Genomic DNA, 19,549 nt, shown 5'->3' with positions numbered 1-19,549 from the left:
AGTTTTAGTTTGTGATAAACTATAGACCACTATGATACAAAATAATTCAAAATAGGCTAGAATAATAAATCAAAGGCAAAGTTTATCAAAAAAAACATTGCTCCACTCTTATTTTCTTTTTTTTTGGTACCGGTTCATCTTTGTTTTTTAATAAAATGAATAAAGTCACACACTTTTACAATGTTTTTTTAGGACTCAAACTCTTGGACAGCTAATTCAGAAAAAAATACCTTCAAAATTTAGGACTTTATAGTCGTGTAAAGCCTTTTTAATACTTTTTAAGGGTCCCAAAATTGATTTATCACCTTTTAATAGTTTTCAAGACCCCGCAGATAACCCTGATGTAAGGAAATACAACTTTAAAAGTTGAAGCGACAGCTAACAATCACACTTGTTCACTTTAACTCAGATTGGAAACAGGAAGTTTAGCTCTGTGCACAAATAAAGAAGAACTTTTTACATTGCTGTTTTTGTACATATTTGCTTTAGATGGGTTTATTTATTATGCTAAAAATAAGCAGCTGCTGGTTTAGCTGGTGAGCTTCATTGTCTTAATGGGCAAATGTATAATTAACATATTTACCGGTATCATGTCAAAAGACTGGAAAAAACATATATATATAGCTTCCTAAATATAAATATATGCTCATTTGTTATGTGAACTATTAAAAAAGCAACTTGAAAACTCAAGTTTAGATACATATTACTATTCCTCGTTATTTTATTGACCAGATAACTAAGGAAAAAAGATTAATTTGTAATTAAATCATTAATTACAGGCAGCCAAAACTCATCTGTTGCTACTAGTGGCAGTTTATTCTTATTATCTTATGTTTGATGTTATTTGAATCAGAGGAGTGAGTGCAACTTTTAGATTTTCCTGTTACATAAATAAAACTTATTCAACAAGTTTCCAGGAATAATAAAATAAAAAAGCAAGAGACACAGGCATCTTTTGTAGAAAAATGAAAAAATATTCTCATTTATTGAGGTAATTTTCTCTAGAAAAAAATTGAGGTAACAATTTGCATAGTATAACTTCCATAAATTTACACACACACCCACACACATACATACACACACCCTTGTAGTAGTAAGAAAATGCCAACAAACAATGTCTCACAATGAAGGAAAAAAACAAAATAAAACAAAAACAACATGAAGTGTGCTTTGATATTTCGCTCTGGTGGATAAATCCAGAGGAAACACGATCTGAGGTGGAGATTCTTGTATTTTCTTTTTTTCTTTTGTACAGTTTTCTCCAGTATGGAGATAAATATAACAATGTAGAAATCTGTATATTTTACTGAACAGCTGGTAAATAAAACACAGTCATGTACACATACAAACACACAAACACACCTAATTACTGGTGAACAGTGAAATCTGTCATAACTGCTGGTGTCGAACAGATGGCGGTTGTTATAAAACTTAAAAACAACAGTCAATGGCCTCTTTAAAAAAAAAAAAAACACCTCTGAGAAGAATTGTATAAAAAAATACATTCATTTTCTAAATGCTGGTTGCTGTTTATTTGATATGATCTATAAAAATATATCTTATTTTTTAATTTTCTTTAACAAAAGGGCACTTTTTTTTTTTTTTCTAGAGCACTCGTTTCTGTCTGCTTGGTTCAGACTCTGAGAACAGTTACATTCTGGAGCAGAGAGGTGGCAGCGTTGAGCCGACAGAAATAATAATAATATTAACATTAATAATAAGAATAATAATTATCCCTTTGGAAACTTTTTCTTTTTTTTCTCCTCAATCAAGTCATTAAAATAAAAAAAAATAAAAAAGAAAAGACGTTGAACTGTTTTGGAAATGCTGAGAGGTTTTTCCAAACATTCCCCCCCAAGGCTTTGGCTCGAGACAGACCCAGGATTAACTTTAGAATAAAAAATATAAAATAAAAATCAGTTTAAAAAAAAAGAAAAGATAAAAAAAAAAGATAAAAACAACACTGACGACCTGTTGTGCAGACACATTAGTGCATTTTCTGGCAGGAATAACGCTTCGATGCAGCCGTGTTTTCCTTTTTGTTTTGTCTTTTTCTTCTTTTTTTTTCTTTTAAAGGGATAGTTCAACATTTTTGGCCAATTGGTCCATTGCCATAATCCCTATAGTCATAGCAGTAGGTTTGTTACCTTTAATTGTCGGTGCAAGCTGTTTTTAGAACGGCGGAGCAGAGCCGTGAGCTCTGGGATTTCTTGGTTTCCCTCATCAAACTCATCAAATACACAATCCAACAACTCCACAACGCTCTGGTGGACAAGTTGTGACCTGCACATTCACCACACTATGAGATAATAACACAACGTTACCAGACAGAGTTGTTTTAGAGGGAAATTCATGCAAAACCGCTGATGGACAGTTTTTCATCAAGCAGCCTCTGCATTTCCCTCTAAAACAACTCTGTGTGGTAACGTTGTGTTATTATCTCATAGCGTGGTGAATGTGCAGGTCACAACTTGTCCACCAGAGCGTTGTGGAGTTGTTGGATTGTGTATTTGATGAGTTTGATGAGGGAAACCAAGAAATCCCATGAGCCTCCATAGCGTAGCTCTGAGCAGCTCACGGCTCTGCTCCACCGTTCTAAAAATAGCTTGCAACGACAATTAAAGGCAACAAACCTACTCCTACTATGGCAATGGACCAGTTTGCCAAAAATGTTGTACTATCCCTTTAAAACCATGTTTAACCTGTTTAAAACACAGGGAGGCCATTTCTAGATTTGTAATTGTACAACCCTACATCCAGTTCTGTGTTGACTATCTAAAGTGACTGAGAAACATTTCAGTTGTTTCAAAACAAACACTTTTTCTTTTTTTTAAGTTTTTTTTTTTACAATCAATCAATCAACGAGCCACCGGCAGACACCAGGTGAATAATAAAAATAATATTAATAAAACACACCTGTGCGACCTGTTGAGGACACTTTGTATGTTTTTGTAGTCACAAAGCCCAGCCGGTGTCTGTTGGCCGCTACTGAGACACATCTTGGCTGATACTCATTCATTTTCTCTCTCTTTCTCTCGCTTTCTTTCTCTCTTTATAATAAAAAATACACCTGTACACAAAAACACAAACGTCACCTTTTTTCTTTTTCTTTTAAAAAAAAATAATACCTACATATAAACACCATATACAAGAAGTTCACAAAGCAGAACCAGGTTTTAAAAAAGGAAGAAAATTAAATCCTCCTCCCTCTTTTGAGTTGAGTTTTTTTTTTTCCCTTATTTAGAAAAATAGACTTTAAAAAAAAACACTGTCCTCCTCCTCCTCCTCCTCCTCTTCCTCCTAAAATGCCCAAAAAGACAGAGAAGAGAAGAGAGAAAGAGCGATAGGTGGGGTTGTGCTGATATCGCCTCGCTGAGGAGGAGGAAGAGGAGGAGAAAGAGGAGGAGAAGGAGGAGGAAGAGGAGGGTCGTGGTCCTATAGCGGCCGGTCTTTGTCCTGAGTAACTCGCTGTGTGTAGAAGAGGATGTAGGCCTGAGCTCGACAGACCTCGTCCGCCGAACACACGTTCAGCTTAGAGTCATTACAGTGAACCCAGAAGCCTGCGGGAGGAAAAGAAACAAGAATAAACCAATTAATCGATTAATAAATAAATGAATTAATAAATCAATAGTCGGACTGATGAAACGATGGTGACAGTCGCTGTGGGCTTAAAGGGGAAAATTCAGGAGGTTCTGGATCATTCACCAGCGACTGCACAAGTGGAAAAAAAAGAGCCTCTGTGGCAATGAATTATGGGAAATGTAGTTTGGTCATTAAAGGGATGGTTCAAAAAAAATTTTTTACGTGTCTTGCCTCACTCCCGAGTCCATGACCAGCAGATAGACACCATCCTTTCGACTGTGCGTGCAGTAACAAGGGAGATGGAGCCGTATCACCCGTAATTAGCTTAGCTCAAACACTGGAAGTGTATGGGTAGTGTTAGCCTGCCTCCACCTTTATAAAAGTCATCAGAGAAACTCTTCAGCAACTCTAAACGGAAACCGGCGGGCCGATCTTCGTCTCAGAGCTGACAAAACTCTCCGGTAAGGCATCTTGAGCGGTCAAATGCCGCTAACGGGACGAGATCGGTCAAAACGGAGGGTTCAAGCAAAGACGGTTTATTTTGGTTCAAGCTAGCTACATCGAGGGTAGGTTAGCTTCCTGTTTCAAAGTAAAAGCACAAATTCTATCGTCATGGTTTTCTGTATGTAAAGGGCAACGGGTGTTTTATTTTGTGAAAGTAACCGGAAGTGCGTTGGTCACAACGGCTAGCTTGAGTAGCGCCGAATTCGTCCGAACAAAATTGTAAACAGCTGGTATTTAGACAAATTAACGACACACTGCTGATCTAAACGGCTACTTTCTCACCTAAACATGTTTGAAATGTAGATAAAGTGATATATTTACAGAGTTTAGAGCTAAACGATGGTGTCTATCTGCTTGTCATGGACTCGGGAGTGAGGCAAGACACGAAAAAAAAAAGTTGAACTATCCCTTTAAAGGGGAAAATTCAGGAGGTTCTGGATCATTCACCAGCAACTGCACAAGTGGGGAAAAAAGAGCTTCTGTGGCAATGAATTATGGGAAATGTAGTTCGTCATTAAAGGAAATGAATAAATTATGAACGAATGAATTAAACAGCAGCACAAAGTAAAGAAAGAAAGAAAAGAGAGAAATGAGCACATTTCAGTTGAGTTAACGCTTCAACAGTCACTCATCTTTTATCACTTTAATTAAAGTCGATAACTTTTTTATTTTTACGGCTTCAAAGTTTCATCTCAGAGAACCGAGATCAGAAGATTAAACAGAAAGAAGAAAAAGTTTTAAATAATGTGATCGTTTGATTTGATTTGACCAGGAAAAAAAGAAGTGGTACTGTATAGCGTTCACTGTGATAAAACCAGCAAACTCCATATTGAAGTCTCTAAAATGACGTCAAATGTAAAATAAAAAACTAAATAATTAAAAAGAGTTAAAAAGCTAAATTTGTGTTTTGGTAATTCAGAATTGTCTAAATAAATGCAGAAGCTGTCACAACGTTTGACAGAAAAAAAGATGAGCAAATTAGAAACAACAACTGGAAACTACTTTTATACTTACATGTCTTTATGATTTAAATACAAAAAATATATCTATAAAGATCGTATGGAAGTGTTTTGCATATAAGTAAATAAAAAAAAAAAAAAAGTAAAGTAAAGAGTAATTTATTTTCCTAGATCTAATTGATCTAGGATCCATGATGAAGTGGAAGCTGACCCATGTCATGTAAAGCTCTCTCTCTCCTGAACAATGATGTAGGCTTCAAAAATGGTAATTTCCTCCGTATCCGTAACCAATCGTAAAAGTATGATTTACATTAACAATCTATGGAATTTTACAGTACAAGTCTTTAAAGGCCGTTTTCTCAAAATGAGTTTTTCCTCAGAATCTGAGCTAGAAATCTCCACTTCAGCAGCACTTACAGACACCAAACCTCCCAGTTTGATCCCTTTCTATATTATGAAGGTTTTTACAGAGGGGATTGTTGATATCATTCAAAGCCTGATTTATACAACATTATTATTCCTAAAAACATGGCAAAATTGGATTTTTTTTTTAGCTGGAGACAGTATTTTAGTGATAAAAAGAGATATCCAAAATCCTCCTCTGTAAAAACTTCTGACTCTAATATGTCAACAAAATAAAACAAGAATTTTGAAAGTAGCTTTATCCATTTTTCAGATTTCTGTTCGGGAAATGTATGTAAATTAGCGCATATTTCATCAGATATTGCCTCATTTCTATATTTAAACATAACATTTGACAAAACTTGTAATACAAAAAATATTTGTCTTAATGTGAGTGATAAACTTGGGAAGTTTCATGGTGATATCTGTTAGTTAAAATTGTTACCCTATTCACCTGTAGTGTCAGAAAATAAATTACTCCGACACTGAAAAATAGGGGAAAAAATAAATTACCCCGAAAACAGAAAAAGGAACGCAACACGCTTCTGTAAGGTCGATCGATCACATTTGAGCTACAAAAAGAAGCTTCATCTGTTGAGAAATCAATTTGAAAACCCCACTCACTCACCTCCTTCTGTGTTGTAGCAGTAGGCAGTGTAGTGGCCCGAGCCGAAGCCTTTCCCATGATGCATCACCACGGCGGACAGCTCGTAGAGGAAGTGCTTGGGGCGCGGCGAGCCCGTGGCGCCGGGGCTGCCGGGGCTGGAGCACGCCACCTCGCGGCAGCAGTACGGCTCCATGTTGAGCAGCTGGTCGAAGCTGACGTGGACGCCGATCTTCTCCCGGTGGTTCCGCCCAGACCACCTGACGAGACGACCAATCAGAAACCAGCGTTTATTATTATGCTTTTATTCCATAGGAGCGACGATGAGCAGGTTTAAAGGGATAGTTTGCCATAATCCCTATAGTCATAGCAGTAGGTTCGTTACCTTTAATTGTCGGTGCAAGCTATTTTTAGAACGGCGGAGCAGAGCCGTGAGCTGCTCAGAGCTACGCTACGGAGGCTCATCCCTCCGGATTTCTTGGTTTCCCTCATCAAACTCATCAAATACACAATCCAACAACTCCACAACGCTCTGGTGGACAAGTTGTGAGCTGCACATTCACCACGTTATGAGATAATAACACAACGTTACCAGACAGAGTTGTTTTAGAGGGAAATGCAGAGACTGCTTGCTGAAAAACTGTCCCTGAAGGCAACGCGCATCAGCGGTTTTGCATGAATTTACCTCTAAAACAACTCTGTCTCTTAACGTTCTGTTATTATGTAGTAGTAGTAGTAAACCTTTATTTTACCCGGCAAGAATTGCTAAGAATACATTCTTATTAAGGCAATGGCCTGGTAGGAGGTGAAAGACCTCCTAAGGGCAAGGGAGAGGGGGAGTATAACATTAAAATATAGACAATAAAAGCACATACAACAACAGTGACACAAAAGAAGAAAGAATAGAGACAATTAGCCAACATAATGCAATGACATACCACAAACTGACAGTTGATTTGACGTACAGTGACATACAACAAGTTATGTAAGGACAGAGATACTAAATGTAAAAACAGAGATACTAGACTATTATCTCATAGCGTGGTGAATGTGCAGGTCACAACTTGTCCACCAGAGCGTTGTGGAGTTGTTCGATTGTGTATTTGATGAGTTTGATGAGGGAAACCAAGAAATCCCATGAGCCTCCGTAGCGTAGCTCTGAGCAGCTCACGGCTCTGCTCCACCGTTCTAAAAACACCTTGCACCAACAATTAAAGGTAACGAACCTACTGCTATTATGACTATAGGGATTATGGCAATGGGCCAAATTGCCAAAAATGTTGAACTATCCCTTTAAATGAATGAATGAATGAGTCGTGGTCTCTTACCTGAAGCGTTTGAGGTGGAGCCGCAGCACCTGAGGCAGCTTGTGGACCATCAGCTGTTTCTGAGCTTCGGTCAGGATGACGGGTTTGGACGAGGAACGCCGCCGAGCAGCTGCACACAGGAGAGAGAGAGTTAACAACAACAATGTAACACAATCATATTAAACACACTAAATGAATGATTAGTGTGTGTGTGTGTGTGTGTGTGTGTGTGTGTGTGTGTGTGTGTGTGTGTGTGTGAGTGTGTGTGTGTAGATTTTATCCTCGTGTCTGCACATTTGACTTCCTGCTCTGTGTCTGACGTTTAAAACACAAACCATGTGTTTTTGCACTGACCCACTGTTTCCAGCTGCCATGTTTTTATTTCAGTATCTTATTATTTTCTCTTTAAAAGCTTTATAATAACAAAAAAAAAAGTTAAAAGTTATAATTTAACTCGGCTCCGGGCGTATTGGCTGTTAACTCGATGACTTTACACCACAGTTATTTCATGTTTTTTTTTTCTTTCCCACTCTCTCTGACTGAAGGAATCAACTCTGAAAATAAAAGCAACTAAAGATCTTTTAAACCTCTTTTCATCAGAAGTAAAAACATCTAAGAGTCTAAAGCATCTTAAAGGACAATTCCAGGCAAATTCAACTCAGGGCTGTATTTTCCTAACATTTTAGGTCTAAAAGAAGGAATCTGAAGATTTTCAGCTGAATTGCTCCTGTTTTGCGGTTTTTGGTTGTGTCTGTCCCCGCATCGCCACGGCAGCAATGAATGGGAGCGGATGCAAGTTCCGCTGTTTAGGCTGTTTACATCCCTCAAAGCCACAATTTTTTTCCACAGACAGCGTCAGATGGCGACTCAAACATGCACCGAGAAGTTTTTTTACTTCAAGCAAGCCGACATGTTTGTAAAACTAGATCTAATTCAAAGTCTCCCAGAGTCTCGCGGGAGACCCAAGTTGCCGTGCTCGGTGTGTTCAGGTGCAGTCGGAGCTACCGTTTGTGTCATAAACACAGGAATATCAACTCTTGACTTGCTTGAAGTAGGGTTGTTCGGTATACCGGTACTAGAGTGGTACCGGGGTACTGACGCATTTAAAACGGTACTATACTGCGCTTAGATCAATCAATTTGGTCTACGTATAGGAAACAATATTGTTTGAGTAAAATGAACTTTTGTGTTTCATTCTATAAACTACTGATAACAATTTCTCCCAAAAATTACAACTGGTCAAAATAACAAAAAAAAGATGCAGTGTTTTCAGACCTCAAATAATGCAAAGAAAACAAGTTGATATTCATTTTTAAACAGACCACTAATGTTTTAATTTAGGAAGAGTTCAGATTAATATAGATGGAATTTTAATCCTGCAGCAGCAGTGACTGTTTACTGATTTAATGATTATTTACTGATGCATATGTTATAGTTCTAAGATTTTCTATTAAAATAAAGCCAATAATGACATTTTTTGTGTTCTCTTTTTATTTGGAAAAGTACCGAAAAGTATCGAAAAGTATCGAAAAACATGTTGGTACCGATACCGGTACCAAAATGTTGGTATCGTGACAACACTATCTTGAAGTGTACATTTTTTTCCACAAACAGCATCAGATGGGTACTCAAACATGCGCCGAGAAGTTTTTTTTTACTTGAAGCAAAACAGGAGCAATTAAACTGAAAATCTTCAGATTCCTTCTTTTAGACATAAAATGTGAGGAAAATACAGCCCCGAGTTGAATTTGCACGGAATTTTCCTTTAATAAATGTGCAGGAAGTGGAACATTTAGATACTAGAAGGTCGTGCTCGTTATTAATCCCTCATACGAATGTGTTTATATACATCAGTGTGAAATATCCGACATAAATCTCGGAGGATAAACCGTGTGTCTGTGCGTGTTTATACGTTTAAAAGTTTTAAACTCTCCACTCACAGTTGCACTGGTCGCAGGCGTAGATGTTTCCCTCCAGCGCTTCGGTCTCCGTGAACTTGGCCAGCATCTCCGTCAGGTGGCACGAGGCCTGCGCCGCCGACTCCCTGCTGTTGCTGTGGTAACGCTCCGGGAACTCCAGCGACAGATCCCAGAACGGCTCCACGGTGTTGGAGCGGTGGTCGCACGCGAGGCACGTCACCTGCACGAGAAGGAGAGCGAGGGAATCACAGAGATGAAGAAGGATACAATATCTGTCACTACGATCTTTGCTATCTGAACAGAATTAGAATTATTTAAAGGGATAGTTCAACATTTTGGCAAATTGGCCCATTGCCATAATCCCTATAGTCATAGCAGTAGGTTTGTTACCTTTAATTGTCGGTGCAAGCTGTTTTTAGATCGGCGGAGCAGAGCCGCGAGCTGCTCAGAGCTACGCTACGGAGGCTAATGGGATTTTTTTTGGTTTCCCTCATCAAACTCATCAAATACACAATCCAACAACTCCACAACGCTCTGGTGGACAAGTTGTGACCTGCACATTCACCACGCTATGAGATAATAACACAACGTTACCAGACAGAGTTGTTTTCGAGGCAAATGCAGAGACTGCTTGATGAAAAACTGTCCCTGAAGGCAACGCGCATCAGCGGTTTTGCATGAATTTACCTCTAAAACAACTCTGTCTGGTAACGTTGTGTTATTATCTCATGATTATCTCATGAATGAATGAATGAATGAATGGATTGTGTATTTGATGAGTTTGATGAGGGAAACCAAGAAATCCCATGAGCCTCTGTAGCGTAGCTCTGAGCAGTTCGCCGCTCTGCTCCACCATTCTAAAAATAGCTTGCACCGACAATTAAAGGTAGCAACAAACCTGCTGCTATGCCTATAGGGATTATGGTAATGAGCCAATGTGCCAAAACGTTGAACTATCCCTTTAACTACGGAAAAAACCATGTGTGGCAACATTACATAGAAAATTGAGGATGTGATGCATCGTATAATCGAATCGAACCGAATTGTAGACCGATGAATTTTTAAAATAAAGATATTCCTGTTTAGTTTTTTCATGTTTTTATGGTTTTGACAGTTTAACTTCAACTATCATCACGTTTAGGTCTTTAGTTTAACAACCACTGGGTTTTGCGACCCCCTCGAACCCCCTCACCCCTCGCTGCACACACACAGCCGCCTCTGTTCAGCCCGAGCAGGTGTCACAGTTCGTGCTCGGCCTCCACAAGTCGACACCGATCCCTTGTCCTCAGACTAACCCTCCACACACTCCCAGAAACCTCCTCCTCCTCCTCCTCCTCCTCCGCTATCAGACACTTGATGCGACGGCGACGACGACGGGGAAAGCCCAACAGATTCAAAGTCCACGACGAGAGCAAGTGTTTTATCATTTTATAATATCATCAGCTGATCTGGGGTCAGTGAGTTTTACGACCAGGACGCAGAATAAAAACCAGAGTAATAAAGCGAGTCTGTTACTCATTCTTTGGAAAGGAAAAATGAAGTGAAACTATTACACCGACACATCAATACAACATTATTGTATAATTATTAATACTATTCTATATTTTAATTCTGCTTTATAGTATGTCTTATGCTGTGTTGTAAAACTATGATAGATAGAAAAAATCCCAGTGGTGAGGGCTTGAACAATGTGAGTAAGAATACGAGAACCGAGGATAGAAAAGAATAAAAAATAGCAATAAAACCAAAATCAACAACAAAAGTATGAAATCAAACCATAAAAATAAAAATAACCTTGAAATTATAAGACTCATGTCGGTGCTGGAAGCTCAACCGTCACTTGAGGATTTAAAGCGAGAAACAAAATCCATCAGCACCGGTTTAATCTGATTTGGGAGTTAAGCCGTTTTTCTCCCTCATATGAATCCAGATGACGCCAACGTCTGATTGGCTGCTTGTGCACGGACGGTCGGTCGGTCGCACCTTCTAGAAAATTCACTCAGTCACTATTTGGTTCAGGTGAAAGGGTGGTAGTGACGTCATTAACACACTCAGCAGAGTACTGAACAGACTTTGCACTGACAGATTGAGGTGCATTCAAAGGGATAGTTCAACATTTTGGCAGATTGGCCCATTGCCATACGTAATCCCTATAGTCATAGCAGTAGGTTTGTTACCTTTAATTGTCGGTGCAAGCTATTTTTAGAACGGCGGAGCAGAGCCGTGAGCTGCTCAGAGCTACGCTTCGTCGGAGGCTCATGGGATTTCTTGGTTTCCCTCATCAAACTCATCAAATACACAATCCAACAACTCCAAAACGCAAAGTTGTGACCTGCACATTCACCACGCTATGAGATAATAACACAACGTTACCACACAGAGTTGTTTTAGAGGGAAATACAGAGACTGCTTGATGAAAAACTGTCCCTGAAGGCAACGCACATCAGCAGTTTTGAATGGACCAGGAAGTGGAGCTTCCACTACAAACAAGCTTGAAATATAGACTTATTTAATTTTTTTCGGGACAATTTCGCATTTCGGGGCTTCAATACAAGACCGACATTACATACGAGCAGCATGGAGGTATTTGGATGTTTTTTGGTGTGTCTTTTTGTTACGAAGACAGTTGGTATCCATTTGCAACCGTTATATGGACATGCACTGCTACGCCGAGACCCCCTGTAACTCAGAGAAGCCACGGAGGACTCTGAAACTTCTCCCAGCCCTTAGTCCACATGAGGCTTAGTAGATAATGAGTGAAATTTGAATTTTGGGTGAACTATCCCTTTAAGGTTTTCCTCCTCATACCTAAAAAACAAAAACTAATTTTGAACACTTTTGAACACACCTAAACTGAAATTAAAAACCAAACCGAAAAAAGGAATGAAAACTAATGAAAATTTAAAAACTATTATAACCTTGACTCCAGCTTTTGTGTGTGTGTGTGTGTGTGTGTGTGTGTGTGTGTGTGTGTGTGTGTGTGTGTGTGTGTGTGTCGTACCTGGCTGAGCAGCTGGCCATGGAAGATGGTGTTGACGACGCTGAGCACCTGCTTGATGAGTCGTTTCTGCGTCTGCGGGACACCACCGCCGCCTCCGCCACCACCGCCGCCGCCGCCGCCGGCCGTGGTCGTGGTCGTTGTGTGCGTGCCGGTGCTCTCCAGCTCGTGCTGCACCTTGTCCAGCAGCTCGCACAGGAACTCCTGCGCGTCCTGCTGCGCGTAGCCGCGGAACGCCGGGATCAGCTGCCACACCGAGTGCAGCATGGCGAACGGCGACACCAGCGCCCACTTCCCCGACCACATCACTTGGAACAGCGTGTGCAGCTCGTGGCAGAGCGAGATGTGCTTCGAGCTCGGCTCTTTGGGTTGGATCAGCTCCATGCTGCGCGCCCGCGACGACGCCCCGCCGCTAAGCCCCGCCCCCGAGCCGCCGGCGCCGAGCCCCTTCCTCTGGGACAGGAGCGACGGAGACTGGGACGAGGCCTTGCCCGCCAGCTGGCCGTGGACGGCGGACGCCAGCAGCTCCAGCGCCTGCGTGAGGTCGAGGCGCAGGAAGCACTCCCTGAAGGCAAAGGCAAAGTTTACTATGGAATAGCTCAGATGTAGAGATTAAACTCAGCAAAAGTGTTAATCAATTTAAAAGTAAGTTTAGAAAAGGAGTGTTTGAAATGTATAGCAGGGAGGAGAGATAAATGATGTAAACTAATGTGATGACTGTGTTAGTTGATGTTAGTGTCTGTTGTTGTTGTTTGTCCTGTTCGATATTTGGTTATTATGGTGTCCTGTGGATGTTCTTGTTATGTTGTATGTGAGATATAATTTTTGTTTGGTTTGAAATAAATATGATCAATCAATCAATCAATCAATCAATCAATCAATCAATCAATCAATCAATCAATTTGTATAGCACATTTCCACAACAAGACAACTCAAGGTGCTTTAAATGAGAACATAAAAAAAACTGACAAGAGAAATATAAAACAGGTATAAAAAATGGAGTAAAACAGAAACAACTAAGACATAGTAAAAAAAAAAAGATATAAAATAACAGTATAATGTTACAGTGCAGTTAATGATGATGTGTTTTTAAGATGATAGTAGGCTGACTTTGTTATGGTCTTAAAGGTATACGCCAACATTTGTTTTGTGTGTCTTGCCTCACTCCCGAGTCCATGACCAGCAGATAGACACCATCCTTTCGACTGTGCGTGCAGTAACAAGGGAGATAGAGCCGTATCGCACCGCTAATTAGCTTAGCTCAAACACTGGAAGTGTATGGGTAGTGTTAGCCTGCCTCCTCCTAAAGTCATCAGAGAAACTCTTCAGCAACTCTAAACGGAAACCGGCGGGCCGATCTTCGTCTCAGAGCTGACAAAACTCTCCGGTAAGGCATCTTGAGCGGTCAAATGCCGCTAACGGGACGAGATCGGTCAAAACGGAGGGTTCAAGCAAAGACGGTTTATTTTGGTTCAAGCTAGCTACAACGAGGGTAGGTTAGCTTCCTATTTCAAAGTAAAAGCACAAATTCTATCGTCATGGTTTTCTGTATATAAAGGGCAACGGGTGTTTTATTTTGTGAAAGTAACTGGAAGTGCGTTGGTCACAACGGCTAGCTTGAGTAGCGCCGAATTCGTCCGAACAAAATTGTAAACAGCTGGTATTTAGACAAATTAACGACACACTGCTGATCTAAACGGCTACTTTCTCGCCTAAACATGTTTGAAATGTTCATAAAGTGGTATATTTACAGAGTTTAGAGCTAAAATGAAATCAGCTTCTGACTGCTGGTTTCGGCTCAGGTAGCAGGCAGGCTAACACTACCTATACACTTCCAGTGTTTGAGCTAAGCTAATTACGGCGATACGGCTCTATCTCCCTTGTTACTGCACGCACAGTAGAAAGGATGGTGTCTATCTGCTGGTCATGGACTCAGGAGTGAGGCAAGACACGAAAAAAAAAAAAGTTGGCGTATCCCTTTAAGTAGGATTCAAACCAGTTTAGAGCGGTCCTCCTACCTGAAGACGAGGAGGTGGCTCAGCACCTGCAGGATGGAGTTCATGTAGCAGGTGTTGCCGAGGTTCCTCAGCCCCGTCACGCCGGGCGTCACCGTCGGCCGCCGTTTAAAGGGCGAGCCGCCGCCCTGTTTGGCGGTCTGGCGGCGGCGCTGAGGCGGCAGCGGCGTCTGGGCGGCGCGGGGGGTCGCTGACGGCGTTTTGGGCTTCGATTTGGCGCCGGAGGAGCGGCTACGCAGCTTGGGACCCGGTTGGGGCTTTTTCGTCCGTGCAGGTTTTTTGGGAGCAGCAGCAGCAGCGGCGGCGGGACTTTGCGTGCGCGGCCGTCGCGCGGGCGTTGGCGGCTCGGCGGGTTTCGCTTTGTTGCGTGTCCTCCGAGGAATCGGCTGCGGCGTCGCAACCGCGGCGTCCGCGACTCTCTGTCTCTTCCGGCGTAACCGGCGACTCTTCCTCACGGGCGCGTTCTCCAGCTCCTCCTGCAGCTGCCTCTTCATCGCTCGCCGCCGCTCCTTCGCCTCGCGCTTCTGCTCCTCCTCCTCCTCCCTCCTCCTCTCCTCCTCCTCCCGCTTCTGTCCGCACTCGGTCAGCGCGAACCAGCAGCGAAACACGCGTCCCATCAGCGCGCGGCGGCGGTGCCACAGCGCCGTGAACATCCTGTCCTCGTCCCTCAGCTGCAGCTCGCGGGCGCCGGACGGCATCAGCGCGGCGGCGGCGTCCGCGGCGCTGGCGGCGGAGCGTAGCGTGCGTCCGCTGCGCGTGGTGACCTCGTAGCGTTGGCTCTGGATGGCGCTCAGCGTGCTACGGAGCAGCTTCAGGTCTCCCGTGGCGTTGTCGTTCAGCACGTAGTCGTCGCACAGGTAGCAAAACACGTACAGTTCGTTGACCTCCATCGCCAGCGGGTGGCGCTGCTGCTGGAAGTGCTGCAGCGCGTGCTCCTCGATGTAGCGGCCGCACGCCACGTGAGCGCAGCCCAGACACGCCCATATGGACTCGGAGGTGTTGCAGTCGACGCAGTGCCACTTCTGGGGGTTGAGGATGGAGTGGTCGGGGGCGAGCCGCAGCCGCCCCACATGCTTACACCTGTCCATTAATTACACACAGTCGGCGTCAGTCGCGTCAGTCAGTCGGACAGCAACTGACGGTCCGTGTGTGTGTGTGTGTGTGTGCGTGCGTGAGTCTGTGTGTGTGCCCGCGCGTGTCAACGTTTCACACCGGCTTCATATCACCATGGTGACCACGGCGAGCTGAGAAATGGGACCCATCCAGGGCATGGTGGTGTCTGAAGCAAAGAGAGAAAGCGAGAGAGATTAAAAACAAGTGTGAGTTACATTTATTAAGTTTTTAAAGATTTAAGAAAATGTTTCTCCATCGCTGCAGATTTGTTGTTTACACACTTCCTGTTCTTTTCCTCCACAGAATAAAAAGTATAATCTCAAACAAACAACTTCTAAACCTCCAGTGTAGGGATGTCACCATTATAGATTTTCTTATTATTGTCAGAGAAATAATCACGGTGTTACAATTATCACAATTATTATTAAGACAAAGTAGTATGATACCAAGCGTTTTCCTAAAAGCAGTCTCCTAAAAACAGGATTTTAATATTTATTCTGTAACTTTAATGATTTTTTATATGTGATGTTGGTTGTTTATGCATTTGTATCCATTTTGGATTATATACACGTTTTTTCTTTCTCTCATGATGATGAATTTTTTGACTACAAATGGGTTCCCACTGATTATATACTATGTATGTGATTGTGTGTTTTTCTTAGCCCAATTGTTGAATGATAGTGTATGATGTTATGTTCTTTATTTAAAAGATGTTTTCTATATTTAAAAATTGTTAAACTTTTCCACTGGTTAACACAGTGAGATAACTTTAAACTGAAGGATGTCCTCTCACCTTCAGGCTTGCCCCTTTTCACCCAATTGGACCGCACATCAATACACCTGTGACCCTATGTATAGATGTGAGCGTTAAAACGTTAGTGTGCAAATAAAGTCACTGTGATATCCTACCAGAGTGTGCGGGCAACTCTCTCTTTTTTCTAAAAACAAGTAATTGTGACATCCCCTAGTACTCCAGTGATTCTGTTTATGAGGCCACAGCTTCACAATCACACACAGTCCAGTGGCAAGCTGCCAGCAGGCTGAGGCCGAGGACGGAGCATTAATAATAATATTTCCCTACAGGAAAATCACCGGTTGATAAACACGACTTCACTTCACCGCACTTGAGTGTTGCCAGACACTTCCACTCTTGAAAAAAACCAGGAAGGTAACGTGGTGTGGTGTGTGTGTGTGTGTGTGTGGAGTGGACTGTTAAAACCTGAATGTGAGAACGTCAACAATTACAAACCTCCAGAATTAGTCACTTGACGGTATGCAGAGTGATTTATAGAGTATGTAAGCTTTTAATTCACAAGGTTTAGGTTTTAGGTTTATTTATTTAGCACACATTTATATTCAATGGTGCACGGAGGGAAAGAAGCCGATTGACTTGTATATAAGTTCCACCCCTATAACAAATTACAACAAGACAAATTTCTATGGCTAACAAATAAACATAGAAAAAAAGAAGATAAAGTGCATGCATACATCATCAACGTTATATGAGCAAAATTAACAAAAATAAGAAAAAATGGAGAGATAAAGAACAAAGGAATCAGTAACAAATAGAGACAATAGAAATAAGGTAGGCCTACACGTGAATTGAAATCATAAAAAGACAGAGTAAGGATGTGGGATATGGAGAGAGTGGGAAAGTCAAGAGAAGTTGAGATGTAGGCCTATTTTTAGCTGCTTTTTAAAAAGTGGATAGGAAGAAATGGATTAGTGAAGGAGGTAGTCCATTCCAAAACATAGGACCTCTATAGGACATATTAAACTGATGGTGTGATGTGCGGGTAAAGGGTAAATATAAAGTAAGATTATTACTGTGTCTAGTACGGTGAGAATGTACATTATGAGTGAAGGTAAAGAAATTTTGAAAAGTCACAGGGAGATCTTGGTTCCTATAAATAAACTTGTGATCAATAAACAAACAAATCTGATAGTTAGGGTTAGGCATAGGGATAGTGATTCAGTTTGTGAATTGGTAGAAGAGAATACTTTGTGAATAATAGTGGTGTTGACGGAGCATATCTCTTTGAATGTGAGATGAATCTAAAGAACCTCTTCTGAATAGTAGGACATACTGTAATTTCTTGAGATGTGTAGGAGATGTAGCCGCCCAGACCATGTTACAGTAGTTCAAGTAAGAAAATAGAGACGAACGAACAACTAAACCTAAACAATCGGTCGTCTCTGGCTTCTCTCCAACTCCCCTGACAAAAGTGGGGATCCTTAAGTGGGCTGAGCACTATCAAACCTCCTCCTCCTCCTCCCACTGAGGTCAGAGGAGTAAGATTATCCAACAAAAAGACCAGGGTTTGAGGGGGGAGTGGGCCTGAAAAGTTTCTACGCCTTTTGTCTTGTTACAGAAGCAGCCAGTTAAATAACAAGAGTGATGGAGTGAGAGCTGTTTACATCAGCTGTTTCATTGAAAACATAAAAAAAAAAGGCAAATCAAGCATGACTCAAAAAGCATTCAGGTTCAAAGTAGGCGTTTGTTTACCCCGTTATAGCGTGGGCGGCGTGTTTATTCAATAAGTGTTATGCAGGAACTGGTTTGATCAAGATGTTTACTAAGCTTCTACTACTACAACACAATATTTATAGTAACATAATTGAGTGTTAGTGCAGTGATTTATTATGGGCTGACTTATACTGTGTAGTTGTAGGAAGTAATCTTAACCTCACACTGCTGATTATAGACAGAAAGAAAGTCAAAAAAAGCACATTTAAATGTTAAATATCAACCCAAACCAATAGAAAAAATATAAAATATTATTCAGACTGTGCTGCTGTGAGTGTGTATGCGTGTCTGACTGCAGGCACTTGGGGATATAAATAAAAAATCTCAGCGCTGTCACTGATCCAACAACACAGATCCCGCTGAGTTGATAACCAGCAACCACATGTCTTTTTTTTCTCTTTTCTTTTTAGCTAAATCATGCGGCATTATGACATGACATCCCCCCGAAAACCTAAAAAAAAAAACTGCTACTGCTGGTCTGTGAACCGTGATCACAGCCAATAAACGCGCATTAAGATTAACGCGCGGTGCTTTGCTTTGCTTTGCTGTCACTCCACTCAGCAACTTTGATGAGGATTAGCCGCATTATAAGTTACAGTAATCGCCACATGGCTTTTAGGGAACAATGCCACCAAGTAAAAAAAGAAAAGAAAAGAAAAAGAAGCAGTAGAAAGCATAAGAAAATAATAAGCATACTAATAAAGAGTTGTATCCAGAGTTTGATAATGTCACTGAAGTTTGTTTTTACCCAAACAGCCGCTCAGTCTTTGCCTGGTTTGTCCTTGTGCTGTGCCTGCATGGTTGGTTGGCTGGTTGGTAACTAGTAACGTTAGTGAGCAGCTGTTTCACCGCACAGTCCTACACAAACTAATAGTAAATAGTATATACAACCATAGTAACAACACCGACAGCCAGTGTCAGTGTGGCTTTTTAATAAACGACACACACAGAGACACGACTCAACTTTTAAAACCCCACAGGTCTCCTCCACAGCTAAGGTGAGCTAGCAGCTGCTGCTGCTGTTACTGCTAACGTGTAATTGATCCAAGCTATAAGGAGTTGCTATTACAAAAAAAAATACCGAAATCAAACACAAAGAAAATGGAAAATTATGTGTTAAACTACGTGAAATAAACGTCTAATTCACCGCTTAACAAAAAAGTACAGCCCACACAAAAACAACCGCCGCTTATGCTACTAACTAGCTCTACCGTTTTTATTACACACAGAGCCCTAGCGACGGTTAGCCTAGCCTAGCCTAGCCTAGCCCAACCCATAGAATGTCTATGGCCGAACCTTAGCCTAGCCTAGCCTAGCCTAGCATGCTAGTTAGCAGCGGTAATCCGAACAAGTTCTCTCGCTAGCCGGAGGTCAGTGCAGCTGGGCTCGGCTTTCGGCTTTCGGCTTTTTCAAACACACAGAGAGAGACACACACACAGAGAGACAAAAATAGATATCCCAAACCTGCCGGGTGGGTTTTACCAAGAAACCAATGTACCATCAACTGTTCTGTAACATATTTGTCCCCGGGAAGCCCAGTGTATAGAAAGAAAACAAACCGTACCGAGCCTCTCCTCCTTCACGGCAGTAACTCCTCTGTTTCTAAAATGATCGTCGCC

General features: G+C 41.6%; 1 protein-coding gene across 1 annotated transcript; it reads right to left on the bottom strand.

The window, feature by feature from the left end:
• Positions 1-2,692: 2,692 nt before the first annotated feature.
• Positions 2,693-19,548, bottom strand: usp44 (ubiquitin specific peptidase 44). The gene is made up of 7 exons (XM_083999579.1): positions 19,495-19,548; positions 14,294-15,569; positions 12,279-12,840; positions 9,299-9,497; positions 7,380-7,488; positions 6,076-6,311; positions 2,693-3,560 (listed from the first exon to the last, which is right to left on the bottom strand). Exons 2-7 carry the CDS (start codon positions 15,376-15,378, stop codon positions 3,436-3,438), a joined length of 2,316 nt encoding a protein of 771 aa, XP_083855705.1. The 5' UTR covers positions 15,379-15,569; positions 19,495-19,548; the 3' UTR covers positions 2,693-3,435.
• Between the last annotated feature and the right edge of the window lies 1 nt (position 19,549).

This window comes from Trachurus trachurus (genome assembly GCF_905171665.1).
Source record: "Trachurus trachurus genome assembly, chromosome: 23".
NCBI classification, from domain to species: Eukaryota; Metazoa; Chordata; class Actinopteri; order Carangiformes; family Carangidae; genus Trachurus; species Trachurus trachurus.
The sequence above is the reverse complement of the archived record's forward strand: the minus strand, read 5'-3'. Positions and strand labels throughout refer to the sequence as shown.

Excerpts from the sequence above, each read along its gene's own strand:
- usp44 (XM_083999579.1), bottom strand. The coding sequence starts at position 15,378 with ATGGACAGGTGTAAGCATGTGGGGCGGCTGCGGCTCGCCCCCGACCAC. Across the intron at positions 12,841-14,293 it reads AGCCACCTCCTCGTCTTCAG|GGAGTGCTTCCTGCGCCTCG; the intron begins GTAGGAGGACCG and ends CTTTGCCTTCAG. Across the intron at positions 3,561-6,075 it reads CTGCTACAACACAGAAGGAG|GCTTCTGGGTTCACTGTAAT; the intron begins GTGAGTGAGTGG and ends TTCCTCCCGCAG.